This window comes from Sitodiplosis mosellana, unplaced genomic scaffold (genome assembly GCF_009176505.1).
Source record: "Sitodiplosis mosellana isolate CC-2019 unplaced genomic scaffold, AAFC_SMos_1.0 Smas_scaffold_3, whole genome shotgun sequence".
Lineage (NCBI taxonomy): Eukaryota > Metazoa > Arthropoda > Insecta > Diptera > Cecidomyiidae > Sitodiplosis > Sitodiplosis mosellana.
Genome location: NW_022595246.1, coordinates 4,563,600 through 4,584,712, shown reverse-complemented (window position 1 = coordinate 4,584,712; position 21,113 = coordinate 4,563,600). Strand labels below are relative to the sequence as shown.

Sequence of the window (21,113 nt, the reverse complement as noted above, 5' to 3'; positions counted from 1 at the left end):
TCTCCATTCTCTGACAAACCAGTGGCAATTTTTTTTCCATTTTCCCACCTGAAATGGCTATACACATGGATCGTGGTTTGCATTCGAACTCGATTATATCATGCTCACGAGCTGATGAAATGGAATAATCGTCCCACAATTCATGTCCAGTTTTTGCCATTCATTGCGGCAACCGACTCTTTCATGAAACAACAACAACAACAACAAAAAATCGGTATCATTCAATTTCAGAATGGCACATTCGGAGCTGATTGTCGTCATCATCGTGTTAGGACAATTTCGTGAATGCAATAATTTTTTTTCATTTAACGCAAACAATCGTCACCCAAGATATGCACAATAGAACATTTTAATTGAATATTTAGTTTACAGTGCGATTTTTACACCATTTATTTTTCTACGTCGTCATATGATAAAAAGTCAATTAAAATTCCAAATAAAATCACGATTTATTCGTTCAACTAATTTTTTCTGAGTGTAGTGTGTGTGGATGGGTCCAATGTTCATTGATGGTTCGGCAAAGTTTTGTAAGCATGATTCCAAATATCAACTAGGCAAACGGACGCATGAAATCGATAAAACATCATTAGTGGAAGTGATATGTGGTTTAAGATGTTCCAAAGCTTATATCCGTAGTAAGTATACCTGATGGAGAAAAACAATTGATTGAGAAAAATGTTATTTGTCAGAAATTATTTCGTTGTATATTTTTATTTGAGAATGTTTTATATTTAATTCGGCAATTCTACTAACCGTTCATCATCTGTATAGTGTGATTTGCCGGAAAATGTGTTATAAATCCAAAATGACATGTTTGCCATGGCCAAAAATATAACAAATCCTTGGCCAATTTTCTTTTTTTGTAAAAATGCCGATTTTGAACATCGTCTTTTTCCATCGATTATGAATGGAGTTTGGATTAATACTTGGACAATGCGACAAATCGATACGCACGCTGATAGCACCGCACCGATATGAATGGCCGCTGCTAATGAAAAAAGAAATTCCATGAAGAATGCTGGCACAGCGATTAGCAGTAAAATGTCGTCCATTTTTAGGCCTGGATCAAAAATGATGTCCAGTTTTATAGTTTGCGAATAGGCGATGAGAGTGGCTACGGTCAGGATAGTTAGCACGGTACACTCGAAGATGTCATTGATCGTGATACTCGTTTTCAGGTATATTCTAATGTGATATGTGTTTGTTATTGAATAAATTACAATTAGAATAAAAATGAATTTGATCGGTTTGGGAATTCATTTGACAAAGTTCAAAATTGAAAAAAAATATTGGGACTATTTTGGTATTGAATTCTCGTATTTCTCATAAATCTCTTCTTATACACTACCGTGCAAAAAGTTTGGAACCACTGATATATATCAAGAGTGCAGGTGTTTCCGGAATATGTTAATGAGTCCACCAAAAATGGTTAATTTGTATGAAAAATACCTAGTGGTTCCAAACTTTTGCACGGTAGTGTATGGCTTTACCTATTTTGAAATCCAACAAACATCACAATGATGAAAACGATGGTCATGATAGCAAGTAAAAGGCCGACAAAAATTCCATGATAACTTGATTGGCAGTCAGCGTATACATGTGACACCGTTTCAATGTCTTTATCATGCTCCGAAGTGTTTTCATAACGTTCTGGCAAGTAAATCGTAGATGAGTCTGTTGAAAAAACTGCTAAAGTGATTAACTAAATTTAAATAAAAAAAAAACTTTTAGTGCAATTCAATCACCAGTACCACCTTGTTGTGAGGATGGTGCCTCAGTCTCGTCACAGCTGGTGTTAACCGTTTTGCGTGGGCATTGATTCATACTGAGATAGATTTTACACCAAATTCCAACCAGTAAAATGCAATACTCAATCACAAACGGATATAAATACGGTGCAAATTGGCGATGTACAGCGTTTAGTGCATTCGACTTACCACAGTCATTATATACAAAATCAAATGATTCATTTGGCTGGGCGACACGGAACATGGCTGTCGATTGGAAAACACATTTCCGTTTTGAAAGAAAATTTAATAAAACTCTTGATTGGATGGTTGGTTTTTACCCGAAATTTCGGCATCTGATTTAGCGATGGCGTCGGCTGTCTCTCGAATTATCGTGAACACCCACAGCGCGAGCGATGTTCCAATGGCATGCATAATAAATATTCGCGCCACATTTTGATTCACATTGATAACCACATTCATGTATTTTACAATGAAAAATAACGAAAATAATGAATAGAGCGGAAATAAAATGTTCATGGAGAGCGTTATATACGACGCACAATCGTACAGATAGTCTCCGTTAGACGATATAAAATAGGCATCGTAGGTGATTTGAAGTACGAAATACAAGACAAGACCAAATGCAAACCCTGTTGAAATCAAACGAATTACAAAGACAATGAATTTTTCGAGTGAATTTCTCTAAATCACGCAGTAATGCTTACACAAAGCACCCAGTTTGATGTAGAGAGAGCCTCCATTTCGACCTGATATAAAACAGTACTTGTGCGACAAATCCTCTTCGATCGATGGCAAGTTCAACTCTCTTGCAGCTTGTGCATAAACCGCTTGTTTCTCTCTGCTTTCATTGAAATTAATGGGTCCATCGGCATTCAACTGGGTTGCAGGAAATAACAAATTACTCAACAATTTAGAAATTAGTTGGAAAAAATTAGAGCAAATTTTTTTTTTCTCTCATAAACTTACCTTTTTAATGATGTGTGCATCAATCAATTTCTTTCGTTCCAATCGTCGTTTGAGTTGGTTTTTTGCGCGATAAACATAGCACCGGATGTCGATGTACAGATACAGGAAGTATGCAAATGCCATTAATAGCATATAAATGCAAAAAACCTTTGGAAGAATATTGGACATTGCAGAATATTTTAAAATATAATTATATTTTAAAAGAATTATAATTCTTTTATTTGCATTCAGTCCTTGTGTTCACTTAAAAACTATAATTTTTTTTTAAACTATCGTGCCATAAAATTCAATTTCCCTTTTACCTGCGGAAGTGGATATTGGCTGTCAACAACATCGCCGATGAATACGATTGCACCAAACACAACCAAAAAGATTGCATAGCAAATTGAGAATACGGTCACAAAATAGCGCCTGTTCAATGGAGATAACAAAGTCAAATCAAATCGAAATCAACCGAAGGAATGCATCCCGTCCAATGGTTAAAATTTACCAACAGGCTTGACACAATTCAAAACAATGGAAAGCAATTAAGTGGGCTATTCCACACATACACACAATTGATCGAACAATCTAATTATATGAGCGATAATGAATACACTTTGTGAGTCCAGTGATTGCGAAGTTGGGTGCAATATTTCGAATTACCTTGCTAATTTCCGCCTTTCATTATTGGTCGAGTCTTCTGCATCGTTCCGATTACCACCGTCATCCAATTGGTTCATTGTCGTCAACTCAGGGAAGCCACGAACCGTCGTCAATGGTTTTGCGTTCCATAATTGTCCATTTTCGATTCGGGGTGCATTCATTGAATTTTGCAGTTCACCGGTTGTACCGATTACCTTGCGTGAATTTGGTATGAAATCATCTCTGAGATTTGCATCATTTTCGTTGAAGTATCTTTTATGCTGAAAATAATGGAATTCATGCGGTTTTCCAAGAATTTTCCACATTCCACATCTTCTATTTTTATGAATCGAACTGAAATGCGCTAGAAAATCATTCGACTGGCACTGGTTGTGAGTGAATCATGTCTTTGGCGAATTAAATCATCAAAACGGATAATTCGATAAAGTGTTTTTAGCGTGAAAAGGTTCTTTATACTCGGTTAAATTTAATCCGTTTCGCTGATCAATATGTATTTATCAAAGCAAGAATTTGTATGCCAGACACCGATACAGAGCGAGTGTGGCTAAATCAAGAAAAACCATCCTTTTGGTCCATTGGAGTCTCTTAACTTGTAAATTATGTAAATTATTGAATTAGATGATGCCAATGGTATAGTTTTTTTTTAATGTGCTAAAAACGATTTCCTTCCTAGTCGAGAAATAGTTTTCCACTTCGATGACCATTGAACGGTTGAACATATTCCAACCCAATTTTTCAAGCACATGCCGTGCCGAAAGATGAAAGCCTTCTCATTTGGGCACAATATGTGACACACAGCAGTATTGGAACAAAATATGGAAAAAGAGACCGTTTTTCTAGTAAAATTTTCAAATTTGTGTCAAATCATTGCATATCTATTGAAACTAAATTTAGACTTTGAAACCGTCTCTACTGAGTAGCAGCAGCAGCAGCAACAACAGCACCATCAGTCTTCGATTCAAGAAACATCGCATTTCACGTGGATTTTGAATTCAATAGATTTATACTAAGCTGAAAAACAAACATAAATCGACCGATATATGGTAGAGCATATATACGGTGTGGTGCCATTCCGAAGTGGCATTCTTTTTGTTTTCGCTTAACTTGTCTTCTCCAACGGAATAAATAGACATTCAACAGTTGATACAATGCCACGGGTGGGAGATATAAAATGTGTTCTCTCATTCTCTCCAATCGATGTAATAATAAACTAAAGATAAACGTATTTGCAACAGATTTGGTCGGATGTGCTCTCATTCTCGTTCCACCTCTATCTTTACATCTTGTTCGGCACAAAATTTCCACTCAATAAATTTGAACAAGTAAAACAACAACACCGTTACCGTCACCATCACCACCACCATCACCACCACCACCACCGTCGCTGGCTATGACTACGCTACAAAAAATTTCACCCATGCACACGATTCACACATGTTTATCCAGCGATAGAGAGAGTACGTATTTTATTATAAATAAAAGCATTTTTCGAAATCACATCGGGTTAGTCTCTAAACAACCGTAAAATCAAACAAATTTTCTTAGATTTTTTTTTCAATTCTCTCCCTGCATCTCTTTCGCTCTCCTTTTGTCTCGTTCTTTCTCTCTTCTGTTGATTTAATCCTTTAACTGTGTGTGTCTGTGTGCATGTTAACGTCAAACGACAGTTCAATTTTTTCCACGGCATTTTCGCTCTCCGTGTACGTGTTTGTATGTTGATGAAAATATTCGCTTGTGTCGCTTGAAAGCGCAGTGAAAGGGTTCATTTTATTTCCTTTTTGCTGATCGTTCGTTTGCTTACTCGCTTGCTTGCAGAGGTTACAGTTTTTGTAACAACATTATTGGCACTTGTATCATGCTCATGTGTTTGATAAAAACATGGGCCAATATAAACATTGGCAACACAAACGTTTACGGCCTCGGCAGCAGCGTTCACATGAAGCGATTTTCAAATGAACCGATACAATACATCAAACGATGAAAATGTTTTTATTGACAACAATGATGGTAATCACGATGAGAGAGCGCGATCTGCCAATATTTATTGCAACATTCTCCGTCGATAGAAAATATGCTTTCGATCCACAAACACAGAAAAAAAGACACAAGGAAAAAAACGATGTTGTTTCTTTTTTCAAAGACAGTCGACAAGTTTACTTGAGTGTTTCCACGGATGATAGGCTTTGAGGTGAGATTTTATATCATCGCCCGATTCACTGGACATCATTGTAAGAAGCATATTCAGAATCTTCACTGTATGGGTGAATATTATTTTTCAGAAGAAAAACGGCCGGAATTCACTTTGAAATTGTTAAAAGAATTGTTTTGCCAAAAAGATAAATTGATTTACCGGTTCTAGTTTATGAGCGCAATACTAATAACTCATAACCATGAACAAACACAGAAAAAATGATATGGAATTGAAATGAAAAAAAAAACAACCGATGCAATAATGCTTTCGGGCCATCGTTTGAACAGTACTAAATTAGTTTCTTTTAATTTAGTATCTGTTGCAGCAACAGCAGCAGCAGCAGCACAGTACACCAATTTTATCCACTTCACTGACATCTAAGGGATTCCGGAATGAAACCACTGCTCCATGCGATTTAACACACATACGTTTATCGTCAATTGAGAACATATGAAAGCACATAGAGAGTGACGCTAGCATACACTATCGCTCTTTATCTCTATCTAATTGTTTGTTGGAAACATTTGCGTGCTCATTCAATCAATCCACATTCAGACCAAGGAAGACCATACGTTTTAAGAGTCATTATTTTAGCTCTTTCAAATGAAAATTTCAACAAAACTGAATGATAATTTTACATATAAACGCAGACAATGTTTGTTTTCTCTCTCCTCTAAAACTTGCGTTGACCTGGAAATTTACGTTAATTGATTCATAAATTAGACTCACCCAGAACGATGTACTTGTATCATCGACAAAAGCATTTTCAAATCGATCGAATTGCTGGTACGTTGGAGGTTTTATATAGCGCTTGTTTTCATGTATACCATCATGGCTAATTGACTGTAGTGTTCTGTTAATATTCTGCAATGAATTCAACTTAACATTGAACAATTTTGAAGAATTCACAAAATTGTAGTCGGTATACGGCATAATACGGTTGCTAGTGAAATTCATTTCGTATCGGTCCACTATCTATTTATTCCAAGTTTATCATGAAGTCGTATATTTTTCACGCGAAATGTATTTAAAACCACACCGTAAAGTCTTGCACTCTTTTCTGGCTAAACCTCTAATCCATACCTCTAGTATATTCAGCGAGAGCTTGGCGGTGTTAAAAAAAAATAAAAAAAATAATGAAAATCAGAAGTAATTGAAATGAAAGTATTCTTTCGTCCAAATCAACAAACTTATTGTGTGAAAAATTCAGTTTTTCTTCTTCCTTTGAGTAATATGTTCAAACGATGTTCCACTGAAAACACTTTGAATATGATAAAAACAAATTTATTTCACGTTTCAGGTCCAACACATATTCATCAAGTTCCAATGCTCAGAATAATTTCTGAACATGACACCTCTCAAAGCATTTCGGTAGCAGTATTATTATATTGTCAATTGATTCTGTTGCTAATGCCGGTATTTGTTGGACAAAAGCCATTTAAACCAAGCCATTTTAAGAATTGACATTCGTCAATAATATTTTGTCACAATTCCATGGAACAAGTGTTTTATTGAATTGACAAAACTTTCTAAATTATTCGGCGACATGATTAGTATGGCACTTCCATTGTGATAAAAAAAACACATTTTGTTCATTCTAATTTTTTGTAAGATGAAATTTTCATTGTATTTTTTTCATTAATTTTTTTTATTCACAAATAAACTATTTACAGTGGCAAATTTAGAAGAAAAAAAAACCGCAATAATTGGCACAATCACGTGAGCTTGGCTCGATACCACTAATATTGAACTCGAATGTGCGACTGCCGTCAAAGTTCCATTGACTGAGTGTTTTAAATGGTCTGCAGTTAGTATTGTTCTATAATTCCCATTTTGCATGTCTTTCATTATCACTTATTGCAGTTCCGAAATGTTGAGATGTGCCTTTTAATTATTAGCGTACATTCCACAAATAAAAGCGCCGATATTTTTGGAAAGATAAACAGTCTAAAACAATTCGGTAATATTGTATTCAGTCTGACAATGTCATTTTTTGTTTCGAAAAAACCCCTTCAGAACAACCTGATAATATCCAGATGCTAATTAACTAAATTTGACTACAAGTCGATGAAAGGTTGATTTTAACAGTTGAATACCAAAATTTCTATGTCAAATGCTGCGGCATATCGTCAGGCAATAATCATTACCAATCAAATATAATTGATGATGATTGGGAAATGCCATTGTGGGATAGTTGCTAAATTATCACTTTCAAACGCAGACAGCATGGAGCTGCCAAGATCCGACAGCAAGGGACTTTGTACGTCACAGAAATGTGTATGTGCTTTACATGTTTATTCATGTTTAAATGATTGAAACTTGAAATTTTGCCTACTTTCAGGTGTTATTCTTGTGTTTTTCAATGCAACTAAGATAGAAACTTTGTGATTACATGTTAGTTCATGAATATTTTCACTAGTTTCGCTCTTGTCACATTCTGTACATTCAGTGTCCATATGAATCAATTGTATTTTTGGTTTTTGCTGTTGGATCGTGGGAGCTGCCAGTTTATTGGCACTGTCAGAATGAAGAAAACAAAGAAATGTTTGATCAATATTAAGACGTCATAGCTTTCGCAAATTCATTCATTCGCTTGAAAAACGAAACCATTAAATCAAAAGGAACTATTGTTATCATTCTGTAGCAGAATGCAATACGTAAAAAAAATTCCGATTTTACCATTGAAGTTGCATCGTCGAATTAATCGATTGGTAAAAATTGATGATATTCTCGTTGACGATAGCTCATCATCGGAATGGGAGGATGTATCATCAGACGAAAATGTTTGCGTTTTTTTTTGCATATTTGAAAACTGAATATTAAATTAGTCGTTCTTTTACAGGAGTCGGAATCGCAAGACTATAAAATTTGTGTTGAATCCCGGCTAGAACCGAAGCCGTTGTATGAAACCAAAACCAATTGGATTTATGAGTATTGCGGAAAGATCCGAAAAGATCGCGTTATATGGGACACAAAATTGTATGCGGCATCGCGCAAATTCAAAAATAAATCGATGTATGAACAAGTCGAAGAATTGATGGATATTGTGAGTTACGCCGTTGAAAATCGTTTTTTATACATACTTTCATATATTTTTTTTAATTGATTTCTTTCCACATTTTTTTACACACTTTTTAAAATATTCTTTTCTCAATTATAGTCTGCAGAAGATTTTGCCGAATGCATCAATAAATTGACCGATGACGAAAGTCAAAAAATTAGCAAGGAAATGATAAAGAAACTATTCTCAATTGAAATCGAAAAGGACCTTTCACACTCGCTGTTCGTGCAAAAAATTCATAAGCCAGTGGTTTCGCAAGAAATCGCTCAATTGTTTGAGTGTCCAGAGGTAACATTTTAGACAGGAGACTTTTTTTTTCAAAATAAAACTTCATTTCTCTTTAATTGAAATATACCAAAATGGAACTAATGGATGGGATCATTCATCTATGTGTGTGTTCTTGCAGTTGGCCATCGAGAGAAACATGCGTCAATTAATGGAAGAAGATGAAGAGAATGCAAAGAAAATATCACCAAAGTATCATGCATTTGGCAGAAGTTTGTCACCAAAATCACGGCAAGTGCAAATAGAGAAGTTTAAAGAGCCAGAGCCATTTACTTTTCCAGACGATATTCGATCGGGTGAAAATCTGTTCAAAGGAATTGACCATTTGAAGTGAGTGCTTTTCTTGTGAAACAGACATTTCATTTCTAAAAATATAGCTATTTATATCTTTACATATTGCGTTCCATGATTTTTTTCCATTTCATACACATCCCCTGCAAATAGGGCAACGAAAGCGTTAATGAACCATTTAGACGAACACAATTTACCAAAACCCACTTATTTGCTCAAAATGAATGCCCTGAATCCGAAATCAAAGAATCAATCCACTCACATTCCATTGTATTCGCTTTATCAACAAAACAAATTTTGAGTCATAGTAACCAGTGTGCATAGAAACGTTTGAAGTGAAAAACAAATACAGTACTGATTGAACATTCGCAATGTATGAAAAGCCAAAGTTACCTCTTCTTCCCGGATTTGTCGTTCATGTAATTAAAATGAAAGTAAAAATAAATTTTTCCAAAATATAATGTGTTTTCATTTCAGAAACCGAAAGACAACTATCACTTGAAGCAATGTTGGATGCAAATGGACGGAACGGGTATGCTCGTTGAGAAAAAACATGCTGACAACAATTGGATTCTCAATGATGGAAAGGTACGTGAAATGACATTTTTATTTCAATAATTTTGGAATTTTATTCTTTTTTCAAAAATTTCTTTGATTTTCTGCGCTAGATTCTGTGTTTCAAAGCATATTTTCGCCAGGATTTGAGTGGAAGTAGTGGCAGTGCACCACATCAAATTCGTAGAGTGAAAATTTTATACTACCTGGAAGATGGGACAATTCAAGTAAGGAGATTGTGTCATAACACTCATTTTGTTCAATAAAATTTAATTTTGACCGTTGAAATTCCATAGGTCGTTGAACCGCGAACTGACAACTCGGGAATACCACAAGGATGCATTGTGAAGCGACAAAAAGTCCCTTGCCCGTATCCCAACCAAAATGAATGCTTGTCGATGCTTGATCTGAATGTTCAAAAGCAAGTTCGGATATTCGATCGGATTTATATCATCACTAATTGTGATGGATTTACTCGATCGTACCTCAGTAGAGCCGGCATAGAGGTATGGAAATGCTTGAAAAATCCATTTTTTTTTTAACTTATACCTTTGGTTTTCCTTCTCATTGACCTTTTTTTTGTCTCCGCCTCCTTATTTTGGCTGCTGTTGCAGGTACCTAGTCCGATTGGAATACCAAAGTAAGCTTCATTATGGACAACAGCTTCATCCATTTTAGTGCATGAGTGTTCTAATCAATTCCATTAGTATTTATTTCAATCGTTTCAATCAATCTATATTTCAACAGAGATCCAATACACTTAACCCGTGACGAAATGCAAGAAGTGCGACAATCGGAGCAGCCAACTAAAGTGGAAAAAATTGAAAATAAATTGGAAAAATTTCTAAAGTTTGACAATTGTTGCTTGAAATTCGATGCCTACTGGGATGACCGAAATTCACCATCGGGTGATATTCATGATTTAATTGTTTTATATTTTCTTTCGGACGATACAATTCAAATCAATGAAGTACCCCGGCGCGCAAAACCAACTGTACTATACAAACGCCTCAAACTGCCCAAAGTAGGCCAATTGTATTCGATTGTTATTGTTCTGAATAGTTTGATTTGATTTTGAATCTATTGCCTTAATCAGAAAACCGACGACGTTTTAATGCTTGACCAAAAATCCAATGCGACCGTATTAAATGTGTTGGGCTCTGATTTCATGCGTGCCAGATGCATTGCCGATAAACTTGCCATCGGAAAACCAAACGTCGACTGTTATACGGTAAAAGTGTATGGCATTGTAATATGATAATTTATGATAATTCAACGATTATCAATTTTAATGGCAGGATGTCGATTTGAGAATCGGCCAAGTGATTAACGTATTTGGACGGGCCGTTGTTTTAACGGATTGCGATAAATTCACGCGTGAATATTATCAAAAGAAGTATGGAATTGAGGAATTTATACCGATTCAAAAGCCAAGAGACACTCGATGGGACCAGCCATGTGTGCAAAAGATTATGCCACCGTACAATGGATGGGGTTCGTTTGAAGATTCAGAGGCGAGCTGTTGTTCAATTCAATTGAAGGCGCCGCAGCGTGATATGAAGAAATTTTTGGAATTGGACAAGTACAATCTGCGATTCAAAGCCCAAATGATCTCAAAAGTCGCTGAGGATAGTGATCGAGAGTTTGTAATAACATACTACTTGAGTGATGATACAATTTCGGTTTTTGAGATTGGAAAACGCAATTCATGTTCTTCGGTATGCTTTTTTTTCTTATCAATTTCGAAATGAATTCTAAAATTCGGAAAATTCAAGATTTTTCCTCATAATCTCAACAGGGAGATTTTCTTAAACGATCCAAGTGCTACTTACCAAATCAGCCTTTATACACAAGTCAACGGCCCGAACAATTCACTCCCCAGATGTTTTTCATTGGTGCCACCGTCAATTTTCAGGGATTTGAATACCATTTAACCGATGCCGATGAATTTACGTTGAATTTCATGGAGTCCCATCAATCGGAGTATCCAATGGCCAATATCAGTTCAATCATGAGCAAAATTAAAGAGGCAATCAAACCAATTTACAAAGATTTTATTGGGAAATATCTGGATGTCGCTTCATTGATTGAAAGCATGACGAAGCCCGACCGATTAACAATTTGTTATGACACAACAGGTACAAAAGGCCCTCTTCGATCTTAATCGAAAATATCTTTATTATTTCTTCCCTAACTTTATGACTTCCATCATTGTTCAACTTATTGATGCATTCGGCGAAATCTTCAGCAATTGCTTTGAGAGAGTTGTTAGCCAATCGCATAACTGAACATGAAATTATCACATTTCTACGGTACTTCAGCGCGGATAAAGCTCAATCGACCACGCCACAACCATTAAATCGAACAACCGTACAGGCTTTGGTTCAAATGTCTTTGACAAATGGGCTGTGGGACGATTTACAATCACTCAAAGAATTCATTTATGATTTTGATCCAGAGAATCATAATGGATTCATGCCACCAGCCAAGATACGTACAATAATCAAAGGGTGTCGATTGCCAATCAAAGAAGTTTTGATTAATGACATGTTTTCGGTGTAAGTTTGAAATTTTAAGTAAAAAATAAACTCCGACATTTTTCTTATCCTACATAAAAATATGGATTAATTTTCAGATTGAACAAAGACTCGAATGGCTGCATTGATGTAAATGACTTTTTGTACTTCATCGATTACAAAAAGTGTAAGGCACCACCGATTCAGCCAATAAATATATATGTAAGCTGAACAAAATTACCCAATTTGAAAATATTCTTATAAATTTTCCCTTTTGCTTCATTTTTATGCAGTGTGACAACGATAAGAAGGCGTTCAATTCAAGCTATCGACCCAATCTAGTCGATTGGACGGAATTTATCGCTGAGCTGGGCCTAGAAACAGACTTAAAACAACAAACTGAATAACAAAATTGAGTTTTAACAAAAATTTTATTCGGTAAAATATACAAAAATTCGTAAAAATTTTATGTATCACCATAACACGCTAATAAGTTGGATTTCAACACACGAACAATTATTCAAAAAATATATAGATTGAGTGGTCAAATTAATCACGATTTCTCAACAATCTATAAAGTCAGCATTGTTTTAATCAATTCTTTTCAAATTGATTAGTCAAAATCATTTTATTTTATCAATCGATTACAAAAAATTATGTGAAGAAAAATTAGTAGAAAAAAAAACAAAATGCACTTCAAAAATGGTTAGTTTGTTTTTTGTTTGTTAGTATCACACAGTGAATATGATAATTAAATGTGTCAGTATTGCACATCGGCGTTATGATGGCTCGCTTCAAAACGATTGAAAAGCAATAAAAATTATTTGCATATGAGTATACGTAAAAAATTGGCATGGAATTGCTTGAAAAATCAAATCAACACAAATCAATTTTTGTTGCTTCTAATTTAGGCCTTTGGTTTTTGTTGTTGTTGTTTTCCTTTTTGTTGGCCTTTTTTGCCACCTTGTTGCTGTTGTTGTTGTTGCTGCTGTTGTGGCTTAGGTGCCTGTTGTTGTGGTTGTTGGGGCTTTGGTGCCGATTGCTCTTGTGGCCTTGCAGCATCCTTTGCTGCTGCGGGAGCTGGTGCTGGTGTGGCGACTGGAGCAGCGACTGGAGCAGCGACTGGAACGACTGCTGGAGCGGCTGCTGGTGCTGATGCTGGAGCGGTTGCCGTTTGTTTTGGTGGCTGTGGTTGAGCCGGTTGCTTTGGAGCATCTTGTTTTTGTGGTTGGCCACCTTTTTGTTCTTGCTTTGGCTTGTCTTCGCTCTTGGCTACAGCAGGTGCTGCTGGAGCTGGTTCAGCCTTCTTTTCATCAGTCTTAGCCGGTGCAGCATTGGCTTGTTTCTTTGCTGTGTCTTTTTTAGCATTGTCCTTCTTTTGATTATTGTTTGCTGCTGGTTTTTCATTCTTTGCTTCTGGTTTCTTGGCTTCGGCTGGCTTTTTGTCACCTGCTTTTGAGCTTTCCTTTGGCTTGGCTGGCTCGGCAGCCTTAGTTTGTTCTTTTGGTGCTTCTGGTTTTTTAGCCTCAGCTGGTTTCTTCTCTTCAGCAGCCGGTGCCGGAGCTGTAGCTGGAGTTGAAGCAGCTTGTTCAGGCTTCTTATTTTCCTTATTTTCTTCAGCTGCTTTTGCTGCGGCTGGTTGTTCAACTTTAGCACTAGCGGCTTCAGCCTTCTTAGCCTCAACATCCTTTTGTGAGACTTCTTCGAAATTTTCAACCAAATTTGGCACATCATCTTCCTCAGCGACGCTTGACAACAGCTTGTTGCTACCAGCCACCACGTTATTGGCCAAACGTTTCAATTGATTGAGACCTTCTGGACCCAATTGCGACAAGATACCCGGCAACATCTCGGCAACCTAGAAACACGATTACACCAATCATATGATTGTTTGGCATTTCTTCTTTAATCAATTTAAGAATAATTTTTATTGTACCTGTTTCTGTTCACATTGACCGGTAATGGCAAATGTATTAGCGGCCAATGATGCTTGAGCCTTTGGGTTGTTGAAATGCAACACAGTTCCATCTTCCTTGATCATGTTCACTTCTTCGATGCCTGAATAAACGATACCATAAATAGCATTGGGATTAATTTACGTACGACTGACATACCGGAGATTTGTCATTTAATATGTACCTGGAATTGTATTCACCGACAACTTTTTCAACGTCGATTGCAATTTTTTATCGTCAGTTGCAGCGGTTTGGTGCACAATCTTCTTCTTACGACGTGGTGTACCTTTGCCACCAATACGCACTTGCGATTGCAATTTTTTCAATTTATCGGTATTCATTTTTCCTGTATATCTTTAAGTTTTCGGAAGAAAATTTAAAATTCAAACCAATTATCCACCAAAAAAATCACGCATCAAGTTATTTTTTATCCAAACAACAACTACTCACTTTCCAACAATCCAAATCAAAACGAAAAAAAAACTATAAAATTCAATTTTTTTTCGGCTAAGCGCTGCTTACACGTGTTCCTTACACATGAAAGAATTTCCCGCAAAAGACGGAAAATTAAAAATGGCTCTGCGGAGAGGAAAAATCTGTCATGGCATGCGTATATTTAGATGTGTAAGTGTATGCGTGAGTGTTTGCCGGACTGAACGAAAGAAAAACACATTCTCGTCGAATTTTCACAAAGTGGCTGCGTTTAATGAACTCTCATGAAATCATTTGAAAAACTCCGATCAGTTACACCTATTTATTACGACGTTTATAAATAGAAATTCCATTCATTCGTTATTTTTATTTAAAAAAAAAAACTTAATCTTATTCTAATGCTATTTAAAAATCCAATTGGCTCATTTCAACGTCATCCGCATCATCATTCCATGTAGCCAGATCGGCTTTGGATTGTTCTTTTCGTTCGACTTCCTGCGTAACATTCCATAGTTCATCGTCGTATTCATCCATAAATTCCTGTTTGATACGCTTCGTAGCGTCTCGATTATTGGTGGCTTTTTGCGCTTTTCGTTGTGTTGGTTTCGGTGTTCCATCGCCTGCCGTTCGTTCTTCGATCAATGCTTGGCTCTTATCAAAGTACTGATTCGGATGTGTAATACTTTCGTCTTGCGCTGTTTCATGCATCACGGCAAAATATCGACCGCATGCCAACTGATAGTGACCCTTTGTTGCGAATGTAACGACTTCTTGGGCATGCACCGAATTGAATCCATACATCGTTAATTTGGCCCGCAAACTATTCGCATCCATCGTTTTAAACGGGCAACCATGGCTTTCTTGTGGACCAACGTGCTGCGCAATCACCTTCAAACATGAATGTGGTGCCCAGTTTTTCGCTTGACCTTCTTTACCATAGTTGTATCGAATGTTGTACGCATAGGATTTCTCGAACTTTTCCAAATCCATCATTTTTGTGAATTCGGCGCGCCAAAATCTGGAATTGCGTATTCGATCATTGTTTGTGAATTGAAATATTTGAATGAAAAATGCGAAACACCATTGTAGCTTAGAACAAACCTCAAGGAGTCCTCCAATGTGACACCGATTCCCTTCAAAAATAGTCCATATTGCAAACGGCCTTGATGTTTAAGATGGTGTTTACTACGCAAAGCTTCGTGACATTGACGCATACACAACGGGAATGATTTCTTTGACAGCTGATCGATGCTTTCGATTGGTATCGATCCCTTTGCACCGACAACATAATCTTTGCCCGTGTACGATGTGTGCAATGTTTTCAACAATTCCACCAAACGTTCATCGTTGTCCAAATCGGGCAGTGCTTGAGCTGCAGCAGCCAAACCACTCTCAATGCATGCTTCATGTAAACCGGCCACAATCGAAATCAAATCACTCGCTATGACATAGGCGTATCCACCTTTGACATAGCATCGACGTCCACGTATCAAATCGGGCACAGCCGTAAAATGCACCTTATAAAATTCGTCGCATTCAACTTGTTGCACACCATACATCGCAGTACTATCGTATAGACCCTCTTTGACGTCTGACTTTTCATCGTCGTCGATCGGTTGATAGTTTAATTTATTGATTTCCAGAAAAGTCTTTACTCCCGGTGCCTTCAAGTAGCTGAACTTCAACTTGAACCATTCCATTTCACGTGTGATGAACCATCTGCCGTTGAACAATACGAATATATTAGTTGGGGAAAATTAACGGAAATTGACTCAATCACAATTCAGTGTTTACCTTTTTAAATCGTTGGATCGACAGTAGGCAAGACGCAATATGAAATGTGAAATGTAATCTCTTCGTCGCGCTTGTACATCAGCTTCGCCAGATTGCGAGTGGCCATCGATTAATCGTAAATAGGTCTTCATACCGGCCTGCTTCATTTCCTCTTTGATTTCATTTTTCCAGTCTTCTGACAGCACACGCAAATTCTTCGATGTGGCTTGCTCAAAAATACGCAACAAATTCACCCGTTCGATGGCATACTCTTCGAATGTTTGCAGTGTCATATCTTGTGTTGGCGGTAAATGGTACATCATTACATTGTGTGGATAAAGTGAAACCAAGTCTTCAGACTCGATATGAGCAGCGGTCTTCCCACGGTCTCTGTTCTTTCGTGTTGTAAAATCCATTTTTCTTATAAAATTATTCGTTTAGTTAAAATATATTTTATTACAATTAATTTAAACACCGTTGTCACTGTATTAACAAAATTTGCCTGCTGTTTGTAACTTAACAATAGAGACTGTGTACAGAGAAATGTCAATGTTTGGCGCCCAATTTATATTTTCGTTCAGCAGAAATGCGCAGAGTGCGTTCAATGCAACGAACAAAAATATTTGAGTGTAAACGCAACCTCTCTCTCTCACTCTGTTTCTATGTGACAGTTCAGCATGACATCTGCTTGCCTTTTGCGAAGAGAGAATTTGAATTTCGAATTGATTTATTTGTTCCAAATTATTTGTATATAAAATGAAAATATGAGAGTGCCATCAATTTTTTACTCGACCCCGGTGCGAAAGTATCAAAGGAAATCCGTTTATAAAATATATCGAAAGACAGAAAATGGTTGGAAAGTCTTGGATAATGTTGATAAAAATGAAATACCTAAACCGGCTACCATCGCTCATCACCAAACACAACCTCAGGAAAATAACACACAAACCGATGGTTCATCCGAAAATCGACCAAATTGCAGGGAAAATGAGATGAAAATACAAATGCTGTCAAAACCTCTATATGATCAAATATTCAAAAATAACCACAAACCCACACCCGATCAACAAACAATACAAAAGTGAATTTCATTTTTTCGAAACTATTTTCATCACCATAATTGTTCATTGTTCCGATTTAATTCCATTTTTCAGATACCAAAGCACATTGAAATCGTATGGCATCAAACTTGGAGAGAGTCCACTCTTGCCTGATGTTGACATCAAATTGCCACCGCTCAAGGGAACCACTTTGATCGAGCATTTCCATGAAATTGCCCACGAGCAATTGTTGCCTTACAAACAACTTATTGAATCACTTGCACACACGGAAATTCTACCGATTCCAAAAACATGGAAAATGATTGAAGGCTGGACGCGATACGATCATGATGGGAATACCGTATCGGTTCCGTATCCGGATGACAAAGCCCTTATATTCGATATTGAAGTGTGTATGAGAGAAGGGAATGCGCCAACGATGGCTTGTGCCGTAGGTCCAACGTATTGGTATTCATGGACTAGTCGAAGTTTGATTGCTACGAGACGCAGCACACGTCGCACCCGTGATGAAAATGTTCCCAGAGTCTATCGAGCCGATGAGATGATAACAATGGAACCGGATGGTTGCACTGAACCGAGAATAATCATCGGTCACAATGTGTCATATGATCGGGCACGTATACGCAATCAATACGATTTGAATGCGACAAAAACACGATTCCTAGACACAATGTCGATGCATGTGTGTGTCAGCGGTGTTACTTCATTTCAACGCGCTATGTTGAAATCATCGAAAGAGATCGAAGCCGATGATGAATCGTGGAGCTCAATGAGTTCATTAAATGGATTGGTTGACGTGTACAAACTGTACTGTACTGAAAGTGGTGATGATAAAACGATAAGCAAAGAGCAACGATCGTTGTTTGTTGAAGGCTCGTTGGGTGAGATTCAACGGAATTTCCAGAGTTTGATGACTTATTGTGCTAACGATGTGATAGCAACTTACAAAGTTTTTAAGGCATTGTATCCAATGTTTTGTGAACGTTTTCCACACCCTGCTACATTGACTGGAATGCTAGAACTGGGTTTAGCCTACTTGCCAGTCAACTCAAATTGGTTGCGGTATATAAACGAATCCGATTTGATCTACAAGGATTTCGATATTGAATCCAAATATTTGCTAGCCAAACGAGCGAATCAAGCATGTCGTCTTCTACACAATGATTCATACAAAAAAGATTTGTGGCTATGGGATGAAGACTGGTCAGTACAAGAGCTATCGTTGAAAAAAACCAAAACTCCAAAACGAAAATTATCTGCAAACAAATCAAATGAAGTGCTCACACCGAAAAATGAATTTGAACGATTGGAAAAAAAATTTAAACCCTTGTTAGATATTGCTGTAGATCTTCCCAAGCGTCCACCCATGCTTGCCGGCTATCCTGCATGGTATCGCAAACTGTGTCTTAAGCGAAGCGATCCAAAATGGTCACCAGGACCAAATGATATCGGCACTGGCATGCAAATCGCTTCAAAATTGCTTTCATTATGTTGGGAAGGCTATCCGTTACACTTCATCCGTGAGCATGGTTGGGGATTTCTAGTGCCATTCGATGACAAAATCCCTGATGATTATAATGGCTCCATTCCCTTGCAGCAACTGATTAAGAAATGTCCAGTCAAAAATCTATCGTCGAAATCGGCGTCGCAAAGTGAAAGTGAACACGCTTTCGGAAAGCTGTCAAAAGAAGTTGAAATGGAATTGGGAAAACGCGACTATTATTCGAAAGCAACGCGAAATCCGAGTGAGGGCCGTTACAATGGCACTGGTGTGTGGTGCAATACTGAGTTGGAGGGTTCTTGTTGGTTTTTCAAATTGCCACATAAAAATGGGACGCAGTATCGCGTTGGGAATCCACTGGCACGTGATTTCCTCATCAAGTTCTCAGAAAATGTTCTGGCTGGCGATAACATTACAGCAGAGCGTGTGATTCAAATCGCTCGAATGTTGTCTTATTGGCGAAATAATCGCGATCGAATCACAAATCAAACCGTTGTGATACCACCGAATGAAAATGAAACTGATACGGCTGCGAATGAAGCGACGAGAACGATTGATACGATGGCAGCGATAATACCACAGGTTGTTGTAAGTGGAACATTGACACGAAGAGCCAGTGAACCGACTTGGATGACCGCAAGCAATGCACAATCCGAGAGAATCGGTTCGGAATTGCGAAGCATGGTTCAAGCACCCGATAACTATCGTATTGTTGGTGCCGACGTCGATTCACAAGAACTTTGGATTGCCTCAGTATTGGGAGATGCCAGTGAAACGAGTATGCATGGCGCAACACCATTCGGCTGGATGACGCTAAACGGAACGAAATCAAATGGCACTGATATGCATAGTGTAACCGCCAAAGCAGTCGGCATTTCCAGAGATCATGCAAAAGTATTGAACTATGCTCGAATCTATGGCGCAGGCCAACAATTCGCCACCAGATTGCTCAAGCAATTCAATCCAACCTTTTCCGATGGCGAAGCCAAATCAAAAGCCATGAAAATGTTTGCAATGACAAAAGGTAAAAAACTGTATTATCCAATGGAAGAATATCTTGATCAGCTGGAAAATAAACGCTTCACAAATTATGAGGCAAAAATGATTGCATTGAAATACGGCAAACCCATTGATGGTGTATTCAAAAAGAGTAAATGGTACGGTGGAACGGAAAGTGCAATGTTCAATCGATTGGAAGAAATTGCGGGCAGCGACAAACCAGTCACACCGTTTCTACAGTCTCGACTCAGTCGAGCATTGGAACCACATCCAGGGAGTGAAGATCGATTTTTGCCCACGAGAATCAATTGGGTAGTTCAAAGTGGTGCCGTTGATTTTCTTCATTTAATGCTGGTCTGCATGCGATGGCTGATGCAGGATAATATTCGATTTTGCCAGAGTTTCCACGATGAAATTCGGTACATTGTTAAAGAAGAACATGCCTACAAAGCCGCTTTGGCCATGCACTTGACGAATCTACTAACACGTTCGTTCTGTGTCAGCAGGTAAGCACGTTGAATATTGAGGCATTTTAAATCAAACATTTATTTGCCATTTTGTAACTTTTTGATCATAATTTTATTTGTTTCAACTCAGAATCGGATTGGATGATTTGCCACAATCGATAGCATTTTTCACATCAGTTGAAGTGGACCGAGCATTGCGTAAAGAAGCACATTCAGATTGCAAAACACCATCGAATCCATACGGTTTGAGCGTCGGCTATGGAATACCACTAGGAGAATCATTGGATGTTGCCGCCGCAATTGAAAAGGCAAATGGCTGTGATTTAAACGAATGGCCGTGGCACCAAAAACACTAGCGACTAAAGAACCATACAATTTTACCAATTCGGTTTTGTTTACATTTGTATCAACTGTCGTTCAGTTAATTGTCATATTGTTGCGAAGTTGAATTCAATTCAATCCGATTGAATGAATCCACTTTGTTTTAAGTTTCGAAAAGTTTTTTTTCTTGAGAGAAATGAAGAAGCATATTTTTGTAAATACGAAATAAAAAAAAACTATTGATATTTTCGTTGTACGAAAAGTTAAAAAAAAATGCAAATAAAAATGTAAATCAATAAAATTTTAGCTCAGCGTTTAGTTGATCTATGTGAAGTTGGTGTTG

General features: G+C 37.4%; 6 protein-coding genes across 10 annotated transcripts; 3 read left to right on the top strand and 3 right to left on the bottom strand.

Annotated features, from left to right (window-relative positions):
- Positions 1-434: 434 nt before the first annotated feature.
- LOC129565720 (proton channel OtopLc-like) lies at positions 435-6,678 on the bottom strand. 5 transcript variants are annotated; one of them, XM_055440884.1, is made up of 10 exons: positions 6,283-6,678; positions 3,363-3,622; positions 3,020-3,128; positions 2,718-2,864; positions 2,456-2,627; positions 2,069-2,380; positions 1,755-1,994; positions 1,491-1,686; positions 754-1,185; positions 435-645 (listed from the first exon to the last, which is right to left on the bottom strand). In XM_055440884.1, exons 1-10 carry the CDS (start codon positions 6,508-6,510, stop codon positions 504-506), a joined length of 2,238 nt encoding a protein of 745 aa, XP_055296859.1. In that variant the 5' UTR covers positions 6,511-6,678; the 3' UTR covers positions 435-503. The 5 variants fall into 5 exon arrangements, with proteins under 5 accessions (XP_055296859.1, XP_055296860.1, XP_055296861.1 ...); XM_055440885.1 differs by having other exon boundaries at positions 1,491-1,674; XM_055440886.1 differs by having other exon boundaries at positions 1,938-1,994.
- Positions 6,679-8,201: 1,523 nt separating this feature from the next.
- Positions 8,202-9,491, top strand: LOC129565707 (uncharacterized). The gene is made up of 5 exons (XM_055440858.1): positions 8,202-8,336; positions 8,396-8,599; positions 8,714-8,902; positions 9,021-9,229; positions 9,344-9,491. The coding sequence occupies exons 1-5, from the start codon at positions 8,202-8,204 to the stop codon at positions 9,489-9,491; spliced, it is 885 nt and encodes a 294-aa protein (XP_055296833.1).
- Positions 9,492-9,534: 43 nt separating this feature from the next.
- Positions 9,535-12,692, top strand: LOC129565721 (EF-hand domain-containing family member C2-like). The gene is made up of 12 exons (XM_055440890.1): positions 9,535-9,609; positions 9,668-9,778; positions 9,859-9,972; positions 10,042-10,251; positions 10,360-10,385; positions 10,493-10,769; positions 10,842-10,976; positions 11,044-11,463; positions 11,544-11,883; positions 11,994-12,303; positions 12,381-12,483; positions 12,555-12,692. The coding sequence occupies exons 1-12, from the start codon at positions 9,562-9,564 to the stop codon at positions 12,666-12,668; spliced, it is 2,208 nt and encodes a 735-aa protein (XP_055296865.1). The 5' UTR covers positions 9,535-9,561; the 3' UTR covers positions 12,669-12,692.
- On the bottom strand, positions 12,674-14,885 carry LOC129565727 (transcriptional regulatory protein AlgP-like). Its single transcript, XM_055440897.1, has 4 exons — positions 14,667-14,885; positions 14,401-14,570; positions 14,198-14,319; positions 12,674-14,119 (listed from the first exon to the last, which is right to left on the bottom strand). Exons 2-4 carry the CDS (start codon positions 14,555-14,557, stop codon positions 13,169-13,171), a joined length of 1,230 nt encoding a protein of 409 aa, XP_055296872.1. The 5' UTR covers positions 14,558-14,570; positions 14,667-14,885; the 3' UTR covers positions 12,674-13,168.
- Positions 14,886-14,894: 9 nt separating this feature from the next.
- Positions 14,895-17,011, bottom strand: LOC129565726 (DNA primase large subunit). Its single transcript, XM_055440896.1, has 3 exons — positions 16,443-17,011; positions 15,750-16,367; positions 14,895-15,666 (listed from the first exon to the last, which is right to left on the bottom strand). Exons 1-3 carry the CDS (start codon positions 16,835-16,837, stop codon positions 15,054-15,056), a joined length of 1,626 nt encoding a protein of 541 aa, XP_055296871.1. The 5' UTR covers positions 16,838-17,011; the 3' UTR covers positions 14,895-15,053.
- On the top strand, positions 16,697-21,071 carry LOC129565717 (DNA polymerase subunit gamma-1, mitochondrial). Its single transcript, XM_055440871.1, has 3 exons — positions 16,697-17,502; positions 17,576-20,488; positions 20,580-21,071. Exons 1-3 carry the CDS (start codon positions 17,186-17,188, stop codon positions 20,803-20,805), a joined length of 3,456 nt encoding a protein of 1,151 aa, XP_055296846.1. The 5' UTR covers positions 16,697-17,185; the 3' UTR covers positions 20,806-21,071.
- Positions 21,072-21,113: the final 42 nt, after the last annotated feature.